Here is a 19,181-nt window from a genome sequence, read left to right as displayed (position 1 = left end):
TATCAGAAGCAGTGGTATCTTCCACAGTATAATCCCTTTCACGTCCCTCTTGTACATGTTTTCCAATGCAACAGTAGTAGCCTGGTGATCTCTAGCATGGTTTAGGGGTTCCTGAGGACCTCCAAAGCTGGGTAGTTTTGATTTAGAGTGAGCATTATTAAAGAGAAATCAAGCTGAGAAATTTCTTTCTAGACAAAAGTTGGAAAACAGGGGAGAATCTTGGCAAATGATATCAGCATAAAATTGATAGGATCTCTATTAGTTTAAGAACAAAAAGATAATACCTTTATCACTGACTGAGATGACCCATTCTTTTAATTGAAAAACAAATCCTACTATACTTATTTCAGTTTAATGTTTGAACAGTTTTAACTTTAAAGATCAGAAGTATCTTCCTCTTAGCAAGTTCATTTTTGACATGAACATTTTGATGAGACTGGTAAGACACCTTGTTTTTAAGCTCAAGTTTGAGACATAAGTGTGTGTCATTATGATTCCAAAAGTAGCAGTGCACTTCTCTGACATACATGAACCAACCCAAATTAGGCTTTCATCCTGAACAAGTCTGAGAATATCTGGAACCTATCCAGGCATCAATAGGTGTTGGTGAGACCGATGGCAGTTCAGAATAATCATGTCTTAATAAATACTCAAAGTCGCCGTCTGCTATTATTCATATATAACTAATCCACATACGTATATCTCACTTTGGCTAGGCTGTAAGGGAATGGGTGAGGTACAACCTGGACCAAACTATTCTAATATCCATTTCATTTAGGAAACACCTAATATTTTAATTCATATAATATTAGATGAGGCATCGTATCCAAAACAGTGTTAAAGTGAAAGTTGCACACTTTCTCCTAATGTAATTAATAAATCCTGTTCTTGATTTTTGAATAAACAATAATACACATTCATTTTTGAAGAGTATATATATGTGCAGTACATATACACCGTTCAGCTATAACATTAAAACCACTGACAGGAGAAGTAAATGACATTGAATATCTCATTTCAATGGCACCTGTCAAGGGGTGGAATATATTAGGTAGTAACTGAACAATCAGTTCTTGAAGGGGATGAGTTGGAAGCAGGAAAAATGGGCAAGCATAAGGATCTGAGCAACTTTAACAAGGAACAAATTGTTATGCTTAGATGACTGGGTCACTGTTTCAACAATGTTACCAGTACACTGTACAGTGGTTTGGAAATACCAAAATCGGTCCAAGGAAGCCTAGTTGGTGAACCTGCGATAGGATCATAGTTGCCCAAGGCTCATTGATGTGTGTGAGGAGTGAAGGCTAGACTGTCTTGTCTGATTTCACAGAAGGGCTACAGTAGCAGAGTCACTGAAAGAAAGGCCATGAGGTGTCAGAACACACAATGCATCGCATTGCATTGCAGCTGTGTAGCTGTAGACCGGTCAGAGTCCTCATGCTGACCCTTGTCTACCACCAAAAATGTCTACAATGGGCATGTGAGTGTTGAAATTGAACCATGGAGCAAATGAAGAAGTTGGCTGGGTCTGAGGCTCCACGTTTTCTTTTAGATTGTGTGGACAGCTAGGTGCATGTGCATCATTTACCTGAAGAAGAGATGTCAGCAAGATGCAGCATGGGAAGAAGGAAAGACAGCAGAGGCAATGTGATGCTCTGGGCAATGTTTCACTGGGAAACATTGGGTCTTGGCATTCATAGGAGTGTTACTTTGGCACATACCACCTACCTTAAGATTGTGGCAGACCTTGTACACCCCTTCATGGTAATGGCATTCCCTGATGGCAGGGGCCTCTTGCAGCAGAATAATGTGCTCTGCCAAAATGCAAAAAATGTTCATGAATAGTTTGAGGAACATAACAAAGAGTTCAAGGTATGGACTTGGGCACGAAACAGAGAAGACCTAGAGGACATATGCATACATGGTCTATTATTATTAGAGCTCAGGGAAGAGGTTACTGGAATGCCTTTGTGGCAATCTCTGGGAAGGTTTAAATGACTTCTTCTTGATCGGGTGCCAATGATTCTTCACCTTAGGGCAGACTAGAAGCAGGAAGAAGGTTTCCTAACCAAGTGAAAGACACAGAGTAGTAAGAGTAATGCAATGTGGCACTTTCTGTCTCTAATATTAGAGAAGATAGATAGATAGATAGATAGATAGATAGATAGATAGATAGATAGATAGATAGATAGATAGATAGATAGATAGATAGATAGATAGATAGATAGATAGATAGATAGATAGATAGATAGATAGATAGAAAAGTTAGGTACAGTATATCATTTTGGAGGTTAGTTCACAGGATGTTTTGTGCTGATTCAGAAAAATAAGGCCCTTATTCAGGTGCCAGCCAGCCAAGTAATGGTTTTGTCAACTTATTGTTGCTAGGAAAACAAAATCCACTTAAATCATTACAGCTGGTAAAGCAAATGAAAGTCCAATAATGCAAAGCTGAGAGTTCATGGTGGATCTCCCGTTATCTTCTCTTATAGCTATTGGAGTGATTTATTTCAAAAGCTTTTCACAAGACTATTAGTTTTATGCCATTAAAGAAGAGAGTTTGAGAGTTGTGTTTACTGTCATTGTAGTATGGTGATATTTGTGAATTAATTTTATGTACTTCTCACACCTTTGGATCCAAACATAAAAGATGGGAAGGGGGGGATTGAAAACTGGTCTTCTTTGATGCATGCGATAAGTGAAGCAGCAATGTTGACTACGCTTCTGGTGAAAGACCACAGAAGAATATAAAAACAAGATTTTTTATTCCTACAAATGTGTGCAAATTCATAAGATTCATTATATGATCAGGAAAAAAGAAGGCTATAATTTGTTATACATTATATCATGATTTTATTTGGTCATGTGAACCATATAAGGGGCATAGAGAACTGAACATTGTCAGGGTAAATAATTAGAATAAATTAAAGTGGAGCTGCCTTTCCTTCTCACTCTTCCTCACCTCTATTCTTTAACATGTTACAGTTTAACTTCTAGAGTGTTATAGAAAATTCTATGAAACTATCAGCAATAACTGTTCAATAAAACTTCATAAAACTGTTAGCACTGGTGCAGAAATAAGAGGGGACAGAGCAGGAGTAGTGGAGAATGGGATCTGGGGGTACAAAACTTTATACAGATGCTGCTCACCATTTAAGAAATGGATTTTAGGAACCAAACTGTTCACCCACTGCTAATACAAGTACTTGGCCCCATTTTAACTTCTCAAGTAATATTTAGGTTTAAGCAGCTCCTCTTGTTTAGCTTTTAAAACTTCATAGAAATACTTTGACCTTAGCTGCAAACCATAAGGAGAAACGACTGCTAAGAGCTTATGAATGGACTTGCTCTTATAATGTGAAGCATTTCCTTTCCTGTCCTTTAATTGCCTTACATTCTTCTTAAATATGTCATTTAAAGCTTATAATATGCAAACAGCAATTTGTTGCACGTATGTACTTGACAGAACTAACTACAATTTATATAATACTATGTTTACAGTAAAAATCATTCAACCATCTAGATCACTGTTAATTATTACTGTTAATTAGCATAAGGCATTAATTAAAAGACATACTAAACAGGTTTTAAATATTACTGGGAAAACATCTGTCAGTTAATTAACTGTTTGGGATATTGGATTAAGGCGGCACTCTAGGCAAGCCCTCCCTGGTTACAGTGCTTTAAAAAAAAAAAAGTACGAAGGCACACTTAATGTTTTATAAGGTCTAAATGTAAAGCCCCTTCTTATTTGCATTACATATGACCTTGATCTATTTCAGTGTAAAAATGCACAGGGTGAGTGTTCCGGCCTCCGCTGTCACCAGCTTTGACATTCTGTCTAACGAAACAAGAAATCCCCGAGTGCTAACACTGATAATACATGCCATAAGAAGGATGCACAGTGCCTTTTTTCCTTCCGTGTTCAAATGGGAATTTCCCTGTTCTTTATATGCCCTGTCACTCCGTACAGTACATAACAAATGCATGTGCAGTTACACACATATAAAAGGAAAGACAGACAGAAATGGACAAAGTCATCAATGCTATCCACACCAGGTCACGTCCACTGCAGAAAGGAGGTGGTCAGCTTTGCTTAGATGCTATGTTGGGTGTAACTTAAGGTACTCGTAATTTTGTTACATTAAGACAGAGAAAAGTGAAAGACACTATAAGGTGTTTTATAAGGCTACTGTAACAATAACACCATAAAGAGCATTGACTTCATAATTCCACTACACTCAAGATGCACAGTAAGCTTCTCCAAACTGCGACACTGCTGTAGTGTTTCCTTTGCAATCTCTATACAAACCAGGGAGCAGAACCTTTGGTAAAGGTAACAGGTAATAGAAACTCCTTTTTTACTGTACACTGCCTCTTTCTTCCACCCTTTTAAAAACCAACCATCCCCAAAAAAGACACTATTTTAATCGCTTAAAATTTTACATTTTTTAACTTAAAATAAAAATACAGTGTATTTAAAACGATGGCAACAAAAGAGTGAAGGATTTAACCATCAAATCCATGATTTTGTGTGACAGTGGGGAGTGTTATGATTTGGCACTTGCAAGAAATTGCCTTCTCAGTAGGACAACATTGAAATCTGCAGGTTTTACACACTTTAGTCACTGCTAGCATTAAAATCACTAATATGAAATACTATTAAACACTTTCCAGACAGCTTTTAAATTTATTCCATTTAGCCATCCATTATCAAACCCACATCTTATAGTTCAGCACTTTATTTCATATAATTTTTAATTTGTCTGATTTTTTAACTTGAGGAGGCACTGTAGTGTAGTGGGGAACATTGACATCTTTTGGGCAAGAGAAACTGAAGTAGCTGGAGGAGGAAAACCTGCCATTACCTGAAGAAACTATGCAGACTCCACACAGAGAGCAGATGGAAGCAGCACCCTTGATTGTTTAATCCATCTTTATCTGTATTACATAAAGAATTTAAGTAAATCTACATAACAAATGCTGTTTATCACAGTGTGCTGTTTACAAAAACAAAATATTACAATTTTCTTCCATCACTTCATCCATTTTCTGAACTCACACAAACCAGTAAGAGGCGATGAAGGGTGCACTGACCAGAAGACAGAACGTGGCCCTACAGACTATGTCACTTACACACACACACACACACACACACACACACACACACACACACACCAGTCAATCCAGAGGCACCAATTGAACTTGCTTGTGTTTGGAATGTGGTAGGAAAACCAGAGTACATGAAGAAAACGGGAAACACTTTGGAGCTCACACCAGTACCAAGAACTATAAAGGGAGAATAGCTAATCTCAACACCGCCATGCTGGCCAGACATCTTTTCAGCTTTGCTAAACTGAAAAGGCCTTTTTAGTTTGAACTTGAAAACCTTAATACAAATTGAGGATCATGAAAGATAACAATCATAATGAAGAATGTATATGACAGTGATTCTCAAACTGTGGGGCACGAAGATATGAAAAAAAGAAAACAAGAATCGAAAATATGAAAAATACATCTATTGAAACCAAAACAAATTAACGTAAACTACATTCTGATACTAGAAAAATAAATGTAGAGTTAGATAAATGTTGATAAAAGGTAAGTAGGTATAATAAAATATGCATCTATGATATATCATTAATTAAAAAAGAATAAATTGGTGGGCTCCTTTCAAAAAAACGTAATGGGGGGTGCGATTAAAACTGCTATGAAAACTCGGGTCGCAAATACGTAAAGGTTGAGAAATGCTGGCATATGACAGAAATACGGCTGTTACCCTACTACTTCTAGAGTAAAGCGGAGAAGGGGAGTGAAATAAAAGAGCAGCCAGGAGCATCATGTTCTGGAACCTTTACTTTAACCATTAAAACATGTGAGATTTGCATTATGATGTGAAATTGCCACTTGAAAGAGGTAAAATATTCAAGGACAAAAAATGGGACAGGGTAGGATCTGCAACCTACAAACTGGTTTAAGAAGATTCAGAAAAATGGATATCAATGAATGGAAGGATGGAATAAGAGCAATGGAGGTTGACTTCAGAGAAGAATAAATCCCAAAGACAATGATGGTATGTGGAGGTCAAAACATTTTAAAGGGCTTACATGTATTCATGTTTTTGTTGTATTTTGCTAAAATAAACACCATCTCAAACATTCATGATCAGAATGACCAGATCTGGAAACAACCTAGAGACATGGAACTCACATACAGAAGACCACATCTCTCCATGCCCTGTGGAATGGTGAGTGACAGGAATGGCAGTTTATCAAGGCCTATTGACAACATTGATACCCCTTTTGCACTCCAGTGGATTGGTGGGGGGTAAGGGGATTGGTAAATGATTGAACTGCCCTGAGAAAAACACAGCAGATTTTTTTGTTCCTTTAATTATTTAACAGGAAAATGAAGCATTTGTTAGAACATTTATTGGATTAAATATGTAAATTAAGGTATAGTTAATTAAAAAAAAAATGAGAGCAACACTATGCAACAGCCACGACAAGAGAAAATTTCAAACGGATGGGGAAAAATACATTTCTCGGTTCTTTTAAATTAAACAGACCTGATCATAATTAATGATACTTTTCTCCTTTGCCACTGAGTGAGCGTCTCAACGATAATAGCTGTGTAGCATGGCACAGGATCCTAATCCACAAAGCTTCACACTTCCCTTGAAATTTCAACAAATTGAGACTCGTTAAGCAATCCGCTCGCTGACTGAATTTCAGCGAAACAATCTCATTAGGAGTCCAATTACTCCCCACTTCTTTGACTCTAATAAATGAAGCAGAATTAGGAACAAGGAATTAAACAAAGTGCTTAATACCATGTTAACGGTGATGGTTTTCTTTCAAAAGACAATGGTTAGATCAAAGCTGTGTAAATATCCTTTCGAAATTGAATCGGCAATGGTGGATGACAAAAAAGAAATGTGTCTTCTCTTCAGTCAATATAAGCAGTAGAGGAACAAAAACAAATAAAGAAGTATTTTTCATTGGAAAAAATTTTAAAGAGAAGGTTTAATGCTGAAGTTGATATATTACAAAAGCCAAGCACTGGTGGTCAGAATATTTTAGTAACACAGAATGACTGCATTTGAAAATCCAATATAGCCAATGCATTCTGGGCTGTCTTGTGCTGGACAATAATGCTCATTAGTGAGGTGACTTCAAATTAACAACTTGTGAAGTACTTTGGAAGAGAAAGTGTTTTTCTTTCCTCTATGGTGGTAACCAGAAGAAAAACTACTAACGTTGTAAATGTGCCAGGGTCACTAGAATTTGGGAGCTTATGATTGTGAGTCTGCTCTGGAAAAGTGGGTTTGGAACATGAATAGATGGGTAGATGAATTTGGGAGAAAACCTGTGCTGACAAACATTTACTATGTTATCATTTAGGTAGATAATAACAGAATGATTTACAAGTTTTCTCATGTCATACCAACAAAGCCATCTTTAATTAATTTGCTGTTGCTTAAGGTCCTCTCACTCAGAAAATAACACAACATTCTCAAGTCCACTTAACCCTATTCAGGGTCCTGGGTGCAACCAGAGCCTATCCTGGCAGCACTGGCTTAAGGCCGGAAACATAAACTCACCATGTGCTTGCGTGGAGTGCTCAGTGAACAACTCACACAAACAGAAGGAGACTATTGAAACTCCACATGGATAACCCAGGACGCTGTATTCACAAGGAGGAAGTGCTACCCACTGTGCCCATTACTCACAATGTAGCTGTGCTGTATATATACTGTATATATTTCTAATTATTTTCTAGCTATGGTATTCTGTTAAATTCCAGAATTATGAGTTCACAATAAATCCAATGCTAAGTACAAGTAGAACTTATACTAGTTAATAAAACAAACAAAAGTAACCATGAAAATATCTGAGTGAAGTATTGAGTGAGGTATTTATATGTGCTAACAGCATTACACATACTCCAGGAAGGATAAAGGACACTCTATGTTTTTTAGGGTTATGTCTTATTGATAGTAATGGGTGCTAAATCTTAGTTCTGTATTTGATTCATCTTTGCTACCAGTAGTGCAGATGCAGATTCTAAGACATTTGCATCTGAAAGTATTTCCTTTGGGGATCTTCAAATGTTGACTTGTCAAAAAGCGTACAGTACATAAATTGTAAATAATGAGATATGTTGGGATGAATGACCTGTTCTTGTAGAAGAGTTTCTAATGATCTGAGAAAAAATATATCAACTAATGTCACTTTTGAAAACTGGCACTAAACCTACACAAAAATGTTTTGATGTATGCTCAAATCCCCTGTTAGGAGCTGTCAATATAAAGTACTGTATGTACAGTAGATCTTTTTCTTGGTCTTCTACTATATACTCAAATTGATATGTGTGTTTGTTCATGCAAATGTTACACAGCTTATATATATATATATATATATACACAGTGGTGTGAAAAACTATTTGCCCCCTTCCTGATTTCTTATTCTTTTGCATGTTTGTCACACAAAATGTTTCTGATCATCAAACACATTTAACCATTAGTCAAATATAACACAAGTAAACACAAAATGCAGTTTTTAAATGATGGTTTTCATTATTTAGGGAGAAAAAAAATCCAAACCTACATGGCCCTGTGTAAAAAAGTAATTGCCCCCTTGTTAAACAATAACCTAACTGTGGTGTATCACAGCTGAGTTCCATTTCCGTAGCCACCCCCAGGCCTGATTACTGCCACACCTATTTCAATCAAGAAATCACTTAAATAGGAGCTGCCTGACACAGAGAAGTAGACCAAAAGCACCTCAAAAGCTAGACATCATGCCAAGATCCAAAGAAATTCAGGAACAAATGAGAACAGAAGTAATTGAGATCTATCAGTCTGGTAAAGGTTATAAAGCCATTTCTAAAGCTTTGGGACTCCAGCGAACCACAGTGAGAGCAATTATCCACAAATGGCAAAAACATGGAACAGTGGTGAACCTTCCCAGGAGTGGCCGGCCGACCAAAATTACCCCAAGAGCGCAGAGACGACTCATCCGAGAGGTCACAAAAGACCCCAGGACAACGTCTAAAGAACTGCAGGCCTCACTTGTCTCAGTGTTCACGACTCCACCATAAGAAAGAGACTGGGCAAAAACGGCCTGCATGGCAAATTTCCAAGACGCAAACCACTGTTAAGCAAAAAGAGCATTAGGGCTCGTCTCAATTTTGCTAAGAAACATCTCAATGATTGCCAAGACTTTTGGGAAAATACCTTGTGGACTGATGAGACAAAAGTTGAACTTTTGGAAGGCAAATGTCCCGTTACATCTGGTAAAAGGAACACAGCATTTCAGAAAAAGAACATCATACCAACAGTAAAATATGGTGGTGGTACTGTGATAGTCTGGGGTTGTTTTGCTGCTTCAGGACCTGGAAGGCTTGCTGTGATAGATGGAACCATGAATTCTACTGTCTACCAAAAAATCCTGAAGGAGAATGTCCGGCCATCTGTTCGTCAACTCAAGCTGAAGCGATCTTGGGTGCTGCAACAAGACAATGACCCAAAACACACCAGCAAATCCACCTCTGAATGGCTGAAGAAAAACAAAATGAAGACTTTGGAGTGGCCTAGTCAAAGTCCTGACCTGAATCCAATTGAGATGCTATGGCATGACCTTAAAAAGGCGGTTCATGCTAGAAAACCCTCAAATAAAGCTGAATTACAACAATTCTGCAAAGATGAGTGGGACAAAATTCCTCCAGAGCGCAGTAAAAGACTCATTGCAAGTTATCGCAAACGCTTGATTGCAGTTATTGCTGCTAAGGGTGGCCCAACCAGTTATTAGGTTCAGGGGGCAATTACTTTTTCACACAGGGCCATGTAGGTTTGGATTTTTTTTTCTCCCTAAATAATAAAAACCATCATTTAAAAACTGTATTTTGTGTTTACTTGTGTTATATTTGACTAATGGTTAAATGTGTTTGATGATCAGAAACATTTTGTGTGACAAACATGCAAAAGAATAAGAAATCAGGAAGGGGGCAAATAGTTTTTCACACCACTGTATATATATATATATAAATATATATATTTTCCAAATGGGAGTAATAACTATATGACAGTCTTCTGAGTAAACTTCTTTATAAGAATAAACTTAACTGAACTGCAAAATAATAGAATTAGGAAAAATACTGTAATCCAGTGCTGCAGAAAATAACTTTGATTTAAGGTGCTATATACACGTTTTTTCAAAATTACTAGGGTTTTTTGTTTGAAAGCATGCAGCGCTTTGTTCCACAGTCAACAGTAGTTCCTTTAAAGTGGACATATTAACTTACTAGGAGCCATTATAGCAGAGGTGAAGGGGGCTGTGTCCACTCAAGCAGGGGTGGCACTCATTACCCCACTTCATTCCCCTACTGCAGTTGGTTCAAAACTCAATGGCAAGGAATCGCACAGAGGCTATTAGACAATTTTCTTTTTTTTTCACAAGCAAATTGTATAAAACCAAATTTATTTAAAAAAAATATTCCTGCAAATATATTTGAAGACTGTATCACACCCACAATACAGTCACATTCAACAATTGAGGTATTTTTTACCTTCTTTTCTGTGCCTGTGCTGTTTTGTGTTACTATGCTGGAGAGGAACACGCTTTGTTTTGTCCCCCTTTTTTTAAAACTGAGTCATGAGTTGAGTGATGACCCATCATATTAACTCCCAGCTAAAGATCTTTGCTGATGAGATAGCCAGCAGTGACACCCAATCCAAAGTACAAATGAATTGAGTATAAAATAGATGATGAAACGAAGGTTACTTTTATTTTATAATCCATCCATTTTTTTTTTTTGCTTACTTAGTTCTATGCAGAGTATTGTAGAACCTAAACCTACCCTGGTAGCATTTGGTGAAAGTTAGAAATAAATCCTGCATTGAACAGCAGTTCATTGCAAGCCACACTCAGAAACACACCTAGAGTCTCTCACACACAGTCAAATTAGAGACACTTGTTACCCTCACTTTGTCTTTGGGATATGAGTAGAAGAAAGAACATTCAGAGAAAACTCACTTAAACTCGGGAAGAATATGTAAATAGTGATTTACTAGGAATTAGCAACATTATCCATTCCACTACCATGACACTCATTCTGTTTTATTATGATGCAGCTGTTACCTGAATGTAAAAGTGGAAAGCACATAAAAAATAGAGTGAAATTTCACTTGTAATAAGAGAACAAATATCATCTGAGAAAGAACTTGCATTGTCTAGAACAAAGAATAGAGTGGTGGCCAAGTTAATTAGTACCTGCTTCTGATGATGCCAAACCCAGGGTTAATTCACTTTAGGGAGCTAAGGAGGTTCTGTCCTAATCAAAAACCCTACTCTTAGACACATACTGCCGGCTTTTAAAACCCTCAGAGGCATGCTACCCTAGTCTGAAGCCACTCTTCCCTAGAGTGAAATGTATGCCTGTGCCTTGAATAAAACAAAGTGTCTACACATGCATACAGTATACTGTACATTCATACAATGTGTCTGCTACCAACAGCCACACACCAGGCAACCAATCCACAGCAGCATGCAACCAGCCAGCTAGCCTCCCACCAGCGCCAGCCTCCGAAAACACAAATTGACTTAAAGTCAACAACAACCATTTAAGCATCCAGCATTTTTTGATGTCCAGACAGGATGCAAATATTGGCACCAACCCATACTTGCTACACTCCAAGTGACATTTAGTGACCCTGCCAGTGCGTTGCATGCATGCATGCCTGCTACAGCTGTTAAGTGAGGCTTTGGCAATTCTTATCTTTACCAGATTATTGCTAAAAAGCTCAAAACTCTAAACAAGGGATATAAAAAGCTATTTGTGACATGCATTTTCACACAGGGTCATCAGGATTGTGATATTGGATTAATCTGAACCTGATCAATTGATATTGGATTTCTGTGCTAGTTATGGAATGTTTACATTGAACACCCAGTTCAAACACCAGGGTGCAGATAATCAGCAACAGCAGTGCCTGAAGTGAATAACTGTGTGTGGCTGGAGTTTAGCGACAGTGGGGTCACCTCAAAAAGGTCCAAGACAAACCATTCAATGACTGAGTAAAGAGAAATGGGGTTTCAACCAGGTCATTCTCAGCAAAGGTGGGGAAACATTTGACCTCATATGATGACATTGTAGTCATTATTGAGAGGTGGAAGTACAACTTTTAGGAAATCTTAAACTTTCTAAAGTAATACCTCTGAGATGGAGACAGTGCTAGAAACGCTGGTTGGAGCTGGATACAACTCTGTGCCTCAGCCATAGAGTTGTGTCCAGCTCCAACCAGTGTTTCTGCAGTGATTAAAAGGCTACCGCTTGGTTTGGATAGCATGCATTTGGAAACTTAAGGGCTACATCTCTTCTGTTTACAAATTTAGTTGTCCTGCTGGCCTCATAAGAGTGTAATGTCCAGTGTACACTGGAATTGTGTGCCATACAGTGTGATGTGGAATGGGTTTGAATTAGAACTTCCTCACCCAGAAAACAATAATTTTTTTTTTAACTGGTAAGAGGTGAACAGATGCCTCAAGCTGAGGAGTTTAAACATCTGAAGGTCTGGTTCATTTATGAGGGCAGAAGTGAGACTAATGAATCAGTGCAAAGCAACAGGGCATTGTACCTTTGTGGTGGTGAAATGGAACCTAAGACATTGAGCTAGTTTTAGGTTTACTGGTCATCCCCATCCTCACCTGGAATAAGTGGTCAAACGGTCATTATGGTGGAGAGCTGCTGAGCTGCCTCTCTTTTCAATGGGATTAAGATGGGAAGGCCTCTTAGAACTGCTGCTTATCTCAATCAAGAGGAGTCAGTTGTGATGGTTTCAGCATATAATTAGGATATCCTCAATGTTTCCTTCCTTGAGTGTACCAAGTACTTCCTAATAGGATAAGAGTATTCCTAGGACACATTGGGAATTACATTTTGCTACTGAGCTTGGACTGTCTTGAGAACTTCCCAAGAGAACCTGGAAAAAATTTCCAAGGTAAAGGCAACATCCAATGACTTTGGAGTGTGACTCAACAACATTTAACCAAAAAAGCAAATTGAAAATGAAGATGACTGTGATACCAAAACAGGGTCTCCGCATCACCTTTTCAGATCTTACCTAATGACTTTTCTTCTTCTGGACTAAGTTGAAGAATCTTATCTGTAGGTTGGTCAAATACCAAAAACTGATATCGGTGAAAGCCAGTTCCTTGCTGTGGAGTTGGAGGTTTATAATCTGTTAAGTAAATGGTAAAGATAGAACATAACATGTTAGAATCTAAAAACTACAGCAATTATTAAAAACTAGAACAGGTTCAGTAAATGCTTAGACGTCTGTTACTTGGCATATCACTACATAATTAACACTACTTATGCTGATTCATCTTTTTTGCATACCTCTAGAACATCTTGCTCTGGAAGTTATGAAACTACCATATGCTCCTCTCACTGTCCACAACAAAAAGTAAAAACATGGCAAATATAAAAGTAATCTAAGCCAATCCATATTTTATCTTTTATAATGTGAACTCTTTCCTGTGTACTTTACAGTCCTTCTACATCTTTCTAAAACCAGCCTTTACCTTCTTAGCCTTAGAACATAGACAACGATACTCAATAGAATAACACAATCAAATGTGTGAAGATATTTTCACGAAGAGGCCACAGGACAGGGGCTATAATAATTATCACAAGCTCAGCATGAAATATTTTATAATGACTTAAGGACAGCAAATTCCTCCCACACCATTAGATCATCCATTCGTGTTCTGAAGTGAAAAGGACCCATGCCGATTTGATACTCAAATAAGTATAAAGAATAAACTTAATTTTAACAGTATTACTTTTTTTGGACCCCTTCAAGTAATTCCAGTTTGAATCAAATCAGCAGAAGAGACCCTCACTAAAAATATCAAATCTTATCCTCCACCATCACAAGAGCACAGTTAGAATGCCTTTTACTCTGACTCCTTGAAAGAGATTTACCCATGTATAAATGTTCAAATGTATTTATAGGTGAACTACAGATCCTAAAAACAGTCATGCTAATGAATATTGAGTTTAGCTTTTTTAGTTCAAATTTAAAGTAAAAGCCACTGATTGACTAAAATTAATGTGAACATCTAAAAAATGACATATAGCATAAAATAAACAATACCTGCACATGACTTTCATCTGGTTGTTAACACAAATAACAACATGCAATGCTTTTATGAGTAGAGTATATCTGTGGGGAAGTTTTTCAAACTCATGTTTTATCAATTTCATGTTCTCATATTAGTAGAAAATTAAATTCAGTACAAGCAGAATCATGTAGTTCAACTTGTACAGTACCTTTTTCACACAATATATATACACAATGTAATCAGCTGCTTTTCCTTTTATTACATCTCCTCAGATTGGTGACTCCATGTCATTTAACCATAGGCAGTTTGCAATTCTATTTGTGTACCCTTCCTTAGTTGCCTGAAGGATAAGTTTGTTATTTTTCAAGTCAAAGTTCTTTCTTTAAAATCATGGTATATAGTGCCATGCAAACGTTTGAGCAACTTTGCTTAAAATGTCTGTTACTGTGAATAGTTAAGTGAGCAGAAGATGAACAGATCGCCAAAAGCTGTAAAGTTAAAGATGACACATTTCTTTTAACCTTTTATGCATGATTAGTGTAATGTTTTTGTTTTGTACAATTGTACAGTGAAAAAAAGGAAAAGACCACCATGCAAAAGTTTGGGCACCCCAAGATATTTGAGATGTTCTCCAACCAGAATTGTCTCACTAGGGCTATGGTTTGTTCACAATCATTGTTAGAAAATTTGCAGAGCTCCTCAAACCTTGTGCCAAAAATCAGCAGCCATGGACCCCTAAAGATGAGGTCTGGAAGACAACACTTTCTGAAACAACTGCTCATTGGATTGTGTGGACTGGGACCCGGACACAGACAGACGGACAGCATATTTCCACCACACACCGTTTATTTACAATACTATCTATTATTTACAAGTTTAACAGGCACACAAACCCCAGTGCCTCTCGCACCGATTCCCCAAAGTCCAGGCCACACTCTCAGTCACTGTGCCTCTCTCTCGACCGCCTTCCGTCCTCTCCCACCCGACATCCACTAATGACTGGAGGGAGGCGGCCCCTTAAGTAGGAACCCGGATGGGCTCCAGCTGCTTCCCGGCACTCCCCCTTGGACACATCCCTGTGTGGTGGAAGTGCCGGCTGTGGAAACCGTCCGGGTGTCTCCTGTCTTCTTCCCCCCAGCACTTCCTGGTGTGGCTGAAGTGCTGGGCTCCAGGTTTCCTCAGGCACCGGGGCGCCGCCTGGCGGTGGCCACGGGTCCCTACAGGGCTGGGCTTCCAAGCCCTGTACCAGAGGCCCCCAACATAACCAGGACGGACGCCCCCTCGCGGTCTGGAGGAGGCACAAGCCCTCCTCTGGTCCTCCTGGGACCACAATTGCTAAAGAGGCAAATAAAAACCCCGATTTGACTGCAAAAGACCCTCAGGAAGATTTAGCAGACTCTAGGGTGGTGGTGCACTGTTCGACTGTGCAGTGACATCTGAACAAATATGACCCTTATGGCAGAGTCAGAAGAAGAAAACCTTTCCACCATCCTAGCCACAAAATTCAGCCCCTGAAGTTTGCAAATTAACATCTAAACAAGCCTGATGCATTTTGGAAACAAGTTCTGTTGAGTGATGAAGTCAAAATAGAACACGGTCCGCTACATCGCCGGTGGCTGAGAGCGAAATGGGGAGCGAATGTACAATTGTGAGTGAAGCAGGCCTCGATAGTTCGCCGATTGGAGAAGATCACCTGAAACTGGAAAAGGCCTTGCAGTCCGCGGTTTCAATTACTCCACGCGAGCCGGGGATAGCGGGGACACCGGCTACAATAGAGCCTGCCGCATCACCTACGGTGCAAGAAGCACAGTTGAACTGTCTGAACTGAAAGTGATGTTCGCTGAGGTCATGCAAGTGATAAAGAAAAGTGAGAAGGCAAATGAGAAGGCAAATGAGAAACTGCATCAGGAGCTGCAACAGGTAAATGAAAGGCTGCAACAGGAGCTGCAACAGATGTGGCAGCAGGATAATAAAGTCTTTAAAGATATGCTAGATAAAATTGAAGAGCACATTCAGGAAAACTCGGTTAAACTGAGCATGTTTGCTGATCAACTGGAGGATGTCAAGGAGACAGTCACAACTTGGTTTGAAACAGCCGAAAATTTAGCTGCCAGTGCCGAAGAAAAAGCAGTAAATGTCAGCTTTGAATGCAAAAAACTCGGAGACAGACTGGCTGCTTTGGAAGATGGAAGCAGAAGGAATAATGTCAGAATTGAAGGTCTGCCTGAGAATCGAGAAAGTCCAAACCCAGTGAAATTCGTAGCTGAACTTTTTTCTAAAATAATTGGGGAGGATTTTAAAGCAGATTCTGAGATAGCAGCGGTTTATCGCGTACGCAGATCAAATACTGTTAGACCCAGATCTTTTATTATTCGCTTTGAAAGATTATCATTTAAGCTAAAGGTGATGGCACTCCTCAGACACAAGAAAGAGATTATATATGAAAATAACCACATATCTTCCCTGACTTCTCTCCAGCAACAGCTACTAAGCACGCAGCCTTCTACCACATTAAACAGCGGTTATGGCAAGCCAACATCAAATACAGCCTCGTGTATCCGGCAAAACTTAAAAATTGGAATTGCAGGGTCAATTCTATATCTTCGCTAGCAAGGAAGAAGCAGAAAAGGAATTAAGAAAGCTGATCCCGGGACAATTCTGATACATAATAGTGAGTCATGGCTGTTAATGAAATGGCAAGGATTAATAATCTACTGTCTGATCTAATTGTTTAAAATACGGGTTTTTATCATTATATATTCTCATTATCACTAATTATTATCGCTATCTGTTTTATTGTGCTTTATTACTTTTTCTTTTTTTTATTTTTTATTATCTAATTATTTTCTCTCTACCCTAAACGAGACTGTTCAACATCATACCCTTGGTTTATTGTTATTGCTATTATTGCATTAAGACTTATTATGCTTATTCTGGACCACTTTCTAACACCATCCCGGTTTATTATCTGGGTGTATTATCTTAATGCACTAAGATTGCTGAAGATATATATATATTTTAAGTGCACAGTTTTTAGACTATATTGGTAATAGATATCTCTATTTTTAACCCTAAAGCCGCTGCATGGGGCTTGTTTTGCTTTGGACGTGCTCTGTCTCTGGGTATGTCAGAGGACTGGGACTGTGTGAAGTGGGTTTAGCCTCACTTGGGGAGGCAAAAAGGGAGGGTGGGGGGTTAAGAGGGGGAGAGAAAGAGAGCAGGCTTGATCTATACCTAATCTATCCTTTTAATCTTTATAATTATAACTACCAACGTAATAATAAGCTGCATGGCAACAACTCTTGGGGAAATAGGAAATTAAGGCCGAAGCTGTCTCACTTCCAGTTAAGACTATAAAATGACATCAAAAACTCAGAATCAGTGTCTCCATGATGGGACAGTTAACTTGTGAGCTGGAATGTTAAAGGCCTGAATCATGAATTAAAGAGAAAGAAAGTACTCTCTCACCTAACAGGTCTAAATGCTAAAATAGTATTTTTACAGGAGACCCACTTACTAAGCAAGGATCAGTTCCGCTGCAAAAGACTGGACTGGCCAAATGTTCCATTCTAGTTTTACAAAGAAAACTAGAGGTGGGAATTCTCATACATAGAACAGTCCCATTTGTAGCATCAGATGTAGTATTGGATCCTGAAGGGATATATGTAATGGTCATGGGAGACTTATCTAACTGTAAAATGATTTTGATAAATGTTTATGCACCTAATGTTGATGATAAGGAATTTATACAAAATTTATTTGCATCCATTCCCAATCTGAACACTCATAAAGTTATAATGGCTGGGGACTTTAATTGTGTTTAAATCCACTTTTGATAGGACTTCTCCACAGGGGAACGCATCTAACACCACAAAGATAATTACAAAGTTTATAACTGATCACAACTTATCAGACCCTGGAGGTTTTAAACCCAAATTCAAGAACATATTCTTTTTACTCACCAGTACATCATTGCTACTCAAGGATTGATTACTTCTTTATAGATAATAACTTCTTGCCTATGATTAAATCTTGCAAATACGATGCTATTGTTATTTCTGACCATGCACCTCTGATCTTGGAGCTAAATTACTAAGCCCCACACACTCACCCCGCAGATGGTGTCTCAACCCGCTTCTATTAGCGACGAGAATTGTACAGAATTTATATCCAAACAAATCAAATTCTTTCTAGAGACAAATACATCCTCAGAGATCTCTGCAGGAATACTCTGGGAAACTCTTAAGGCCTTCTTAAGAGGACAGATTATCTCATATCTTTCCCACAGAAATAAATTAGAAACCAAGAAAGTAGCAGAGATAAAAAGCAAATTACTAAAATAGATGAAGAACATGCCAGACTACCAAGCGAGACTCTACATAGGAAAAGGCAGGCTCTACATTCGGAATTAAACCTCTTGACAACTAAAGAAACTGAACAACTAATTTACAAATCCAGACATCATTACTATGAACATGGAGAGAAAGCTAATAAGCTTTTAGCTCAACAAATTCACAAGCAAGAAGTGTGCAATGCAATCTCAATAATCACCAACGCGAACGGAGATAAAATCATTGACCACAAAAATATAATGCACACTTTCAGAGACTACTATAAATCCCTATATACTACTGAGTTTAAAGAAGACAATACACAATCTAATGCATTTCTGGATACATTACAGATACCACAAATAGACACTTTTAGTGGAGGAACTTGATAAACCTCTGCGTTATCAGAATTACTAGATGCTATAAAGTCACTTCAAGGCGGGAAAGCAGCAGGCCCTGATGGCTACCCTGCAGAATTTTACAAGAAATTCTCCACTCAGCTAGCTCCCCTCCTATTAGCAACATTTACAGAAGCCAGAGATAACCAACTCTTCCTCAAACCTTTGCCAAGCACTAATCACTGTTTTCCAAAACAAAATAAGGACTTATTACAATGTGCATCATACAGACCTATTTCACTTCTGAATAACGACGTTAAAATACTCTCTAAAATCATAGCTAGAAGGATGGAGAAAGTGCTCCCTCGTAATATCACAAGACC

The 19,181-nt window shown here is 38.3% G+C and overlaps 1 protein-coding gene across 1 annotated transcript in view; it reads right to left on the bottom strand.

Annotated features, from left to right (window-relative positions):
• The window catches only part of LOC120539495 (phosphatidylethanolamine-binding protein 4), a 620,910-nt gene that overhangs the window by 86,226 nt on the left and 515,503 nt on the right, over positions 1–19,181 (bottom strand). Inside the window, exon 6 of the mRNA XM_039769605.1 lies at positions 13,124–13,240. Within this exon, the coding sequence (XP_039625539.1) occupies positions 13,124–13,240 (117 nt within the window). The remainder of the gene's footprint in view (positions 1–13,123; positions 13,241–19,181) is intronic.

This window comes from Polypterus senegalus, chromosome 11 (genome assembly GCF_016835505.1).
Source record: "Polypterus senegalus isolate Bchr_013 chromosome 11, ASM1683550v1, whole genome shotgun sequence".
In the NCBI taxonomy this organism is placed as follows: Eukaryota; Metazoa; Chordata; class Cladistia; order Polypteriformes; family Polypteridae; genus Polypterus; species Polypterus senegalus.
The sequence above is the reverse complement of the archived record's forward strand: the minus strand, read 5'-3'. Positions and strand labels throughout refer to the sequence as shown.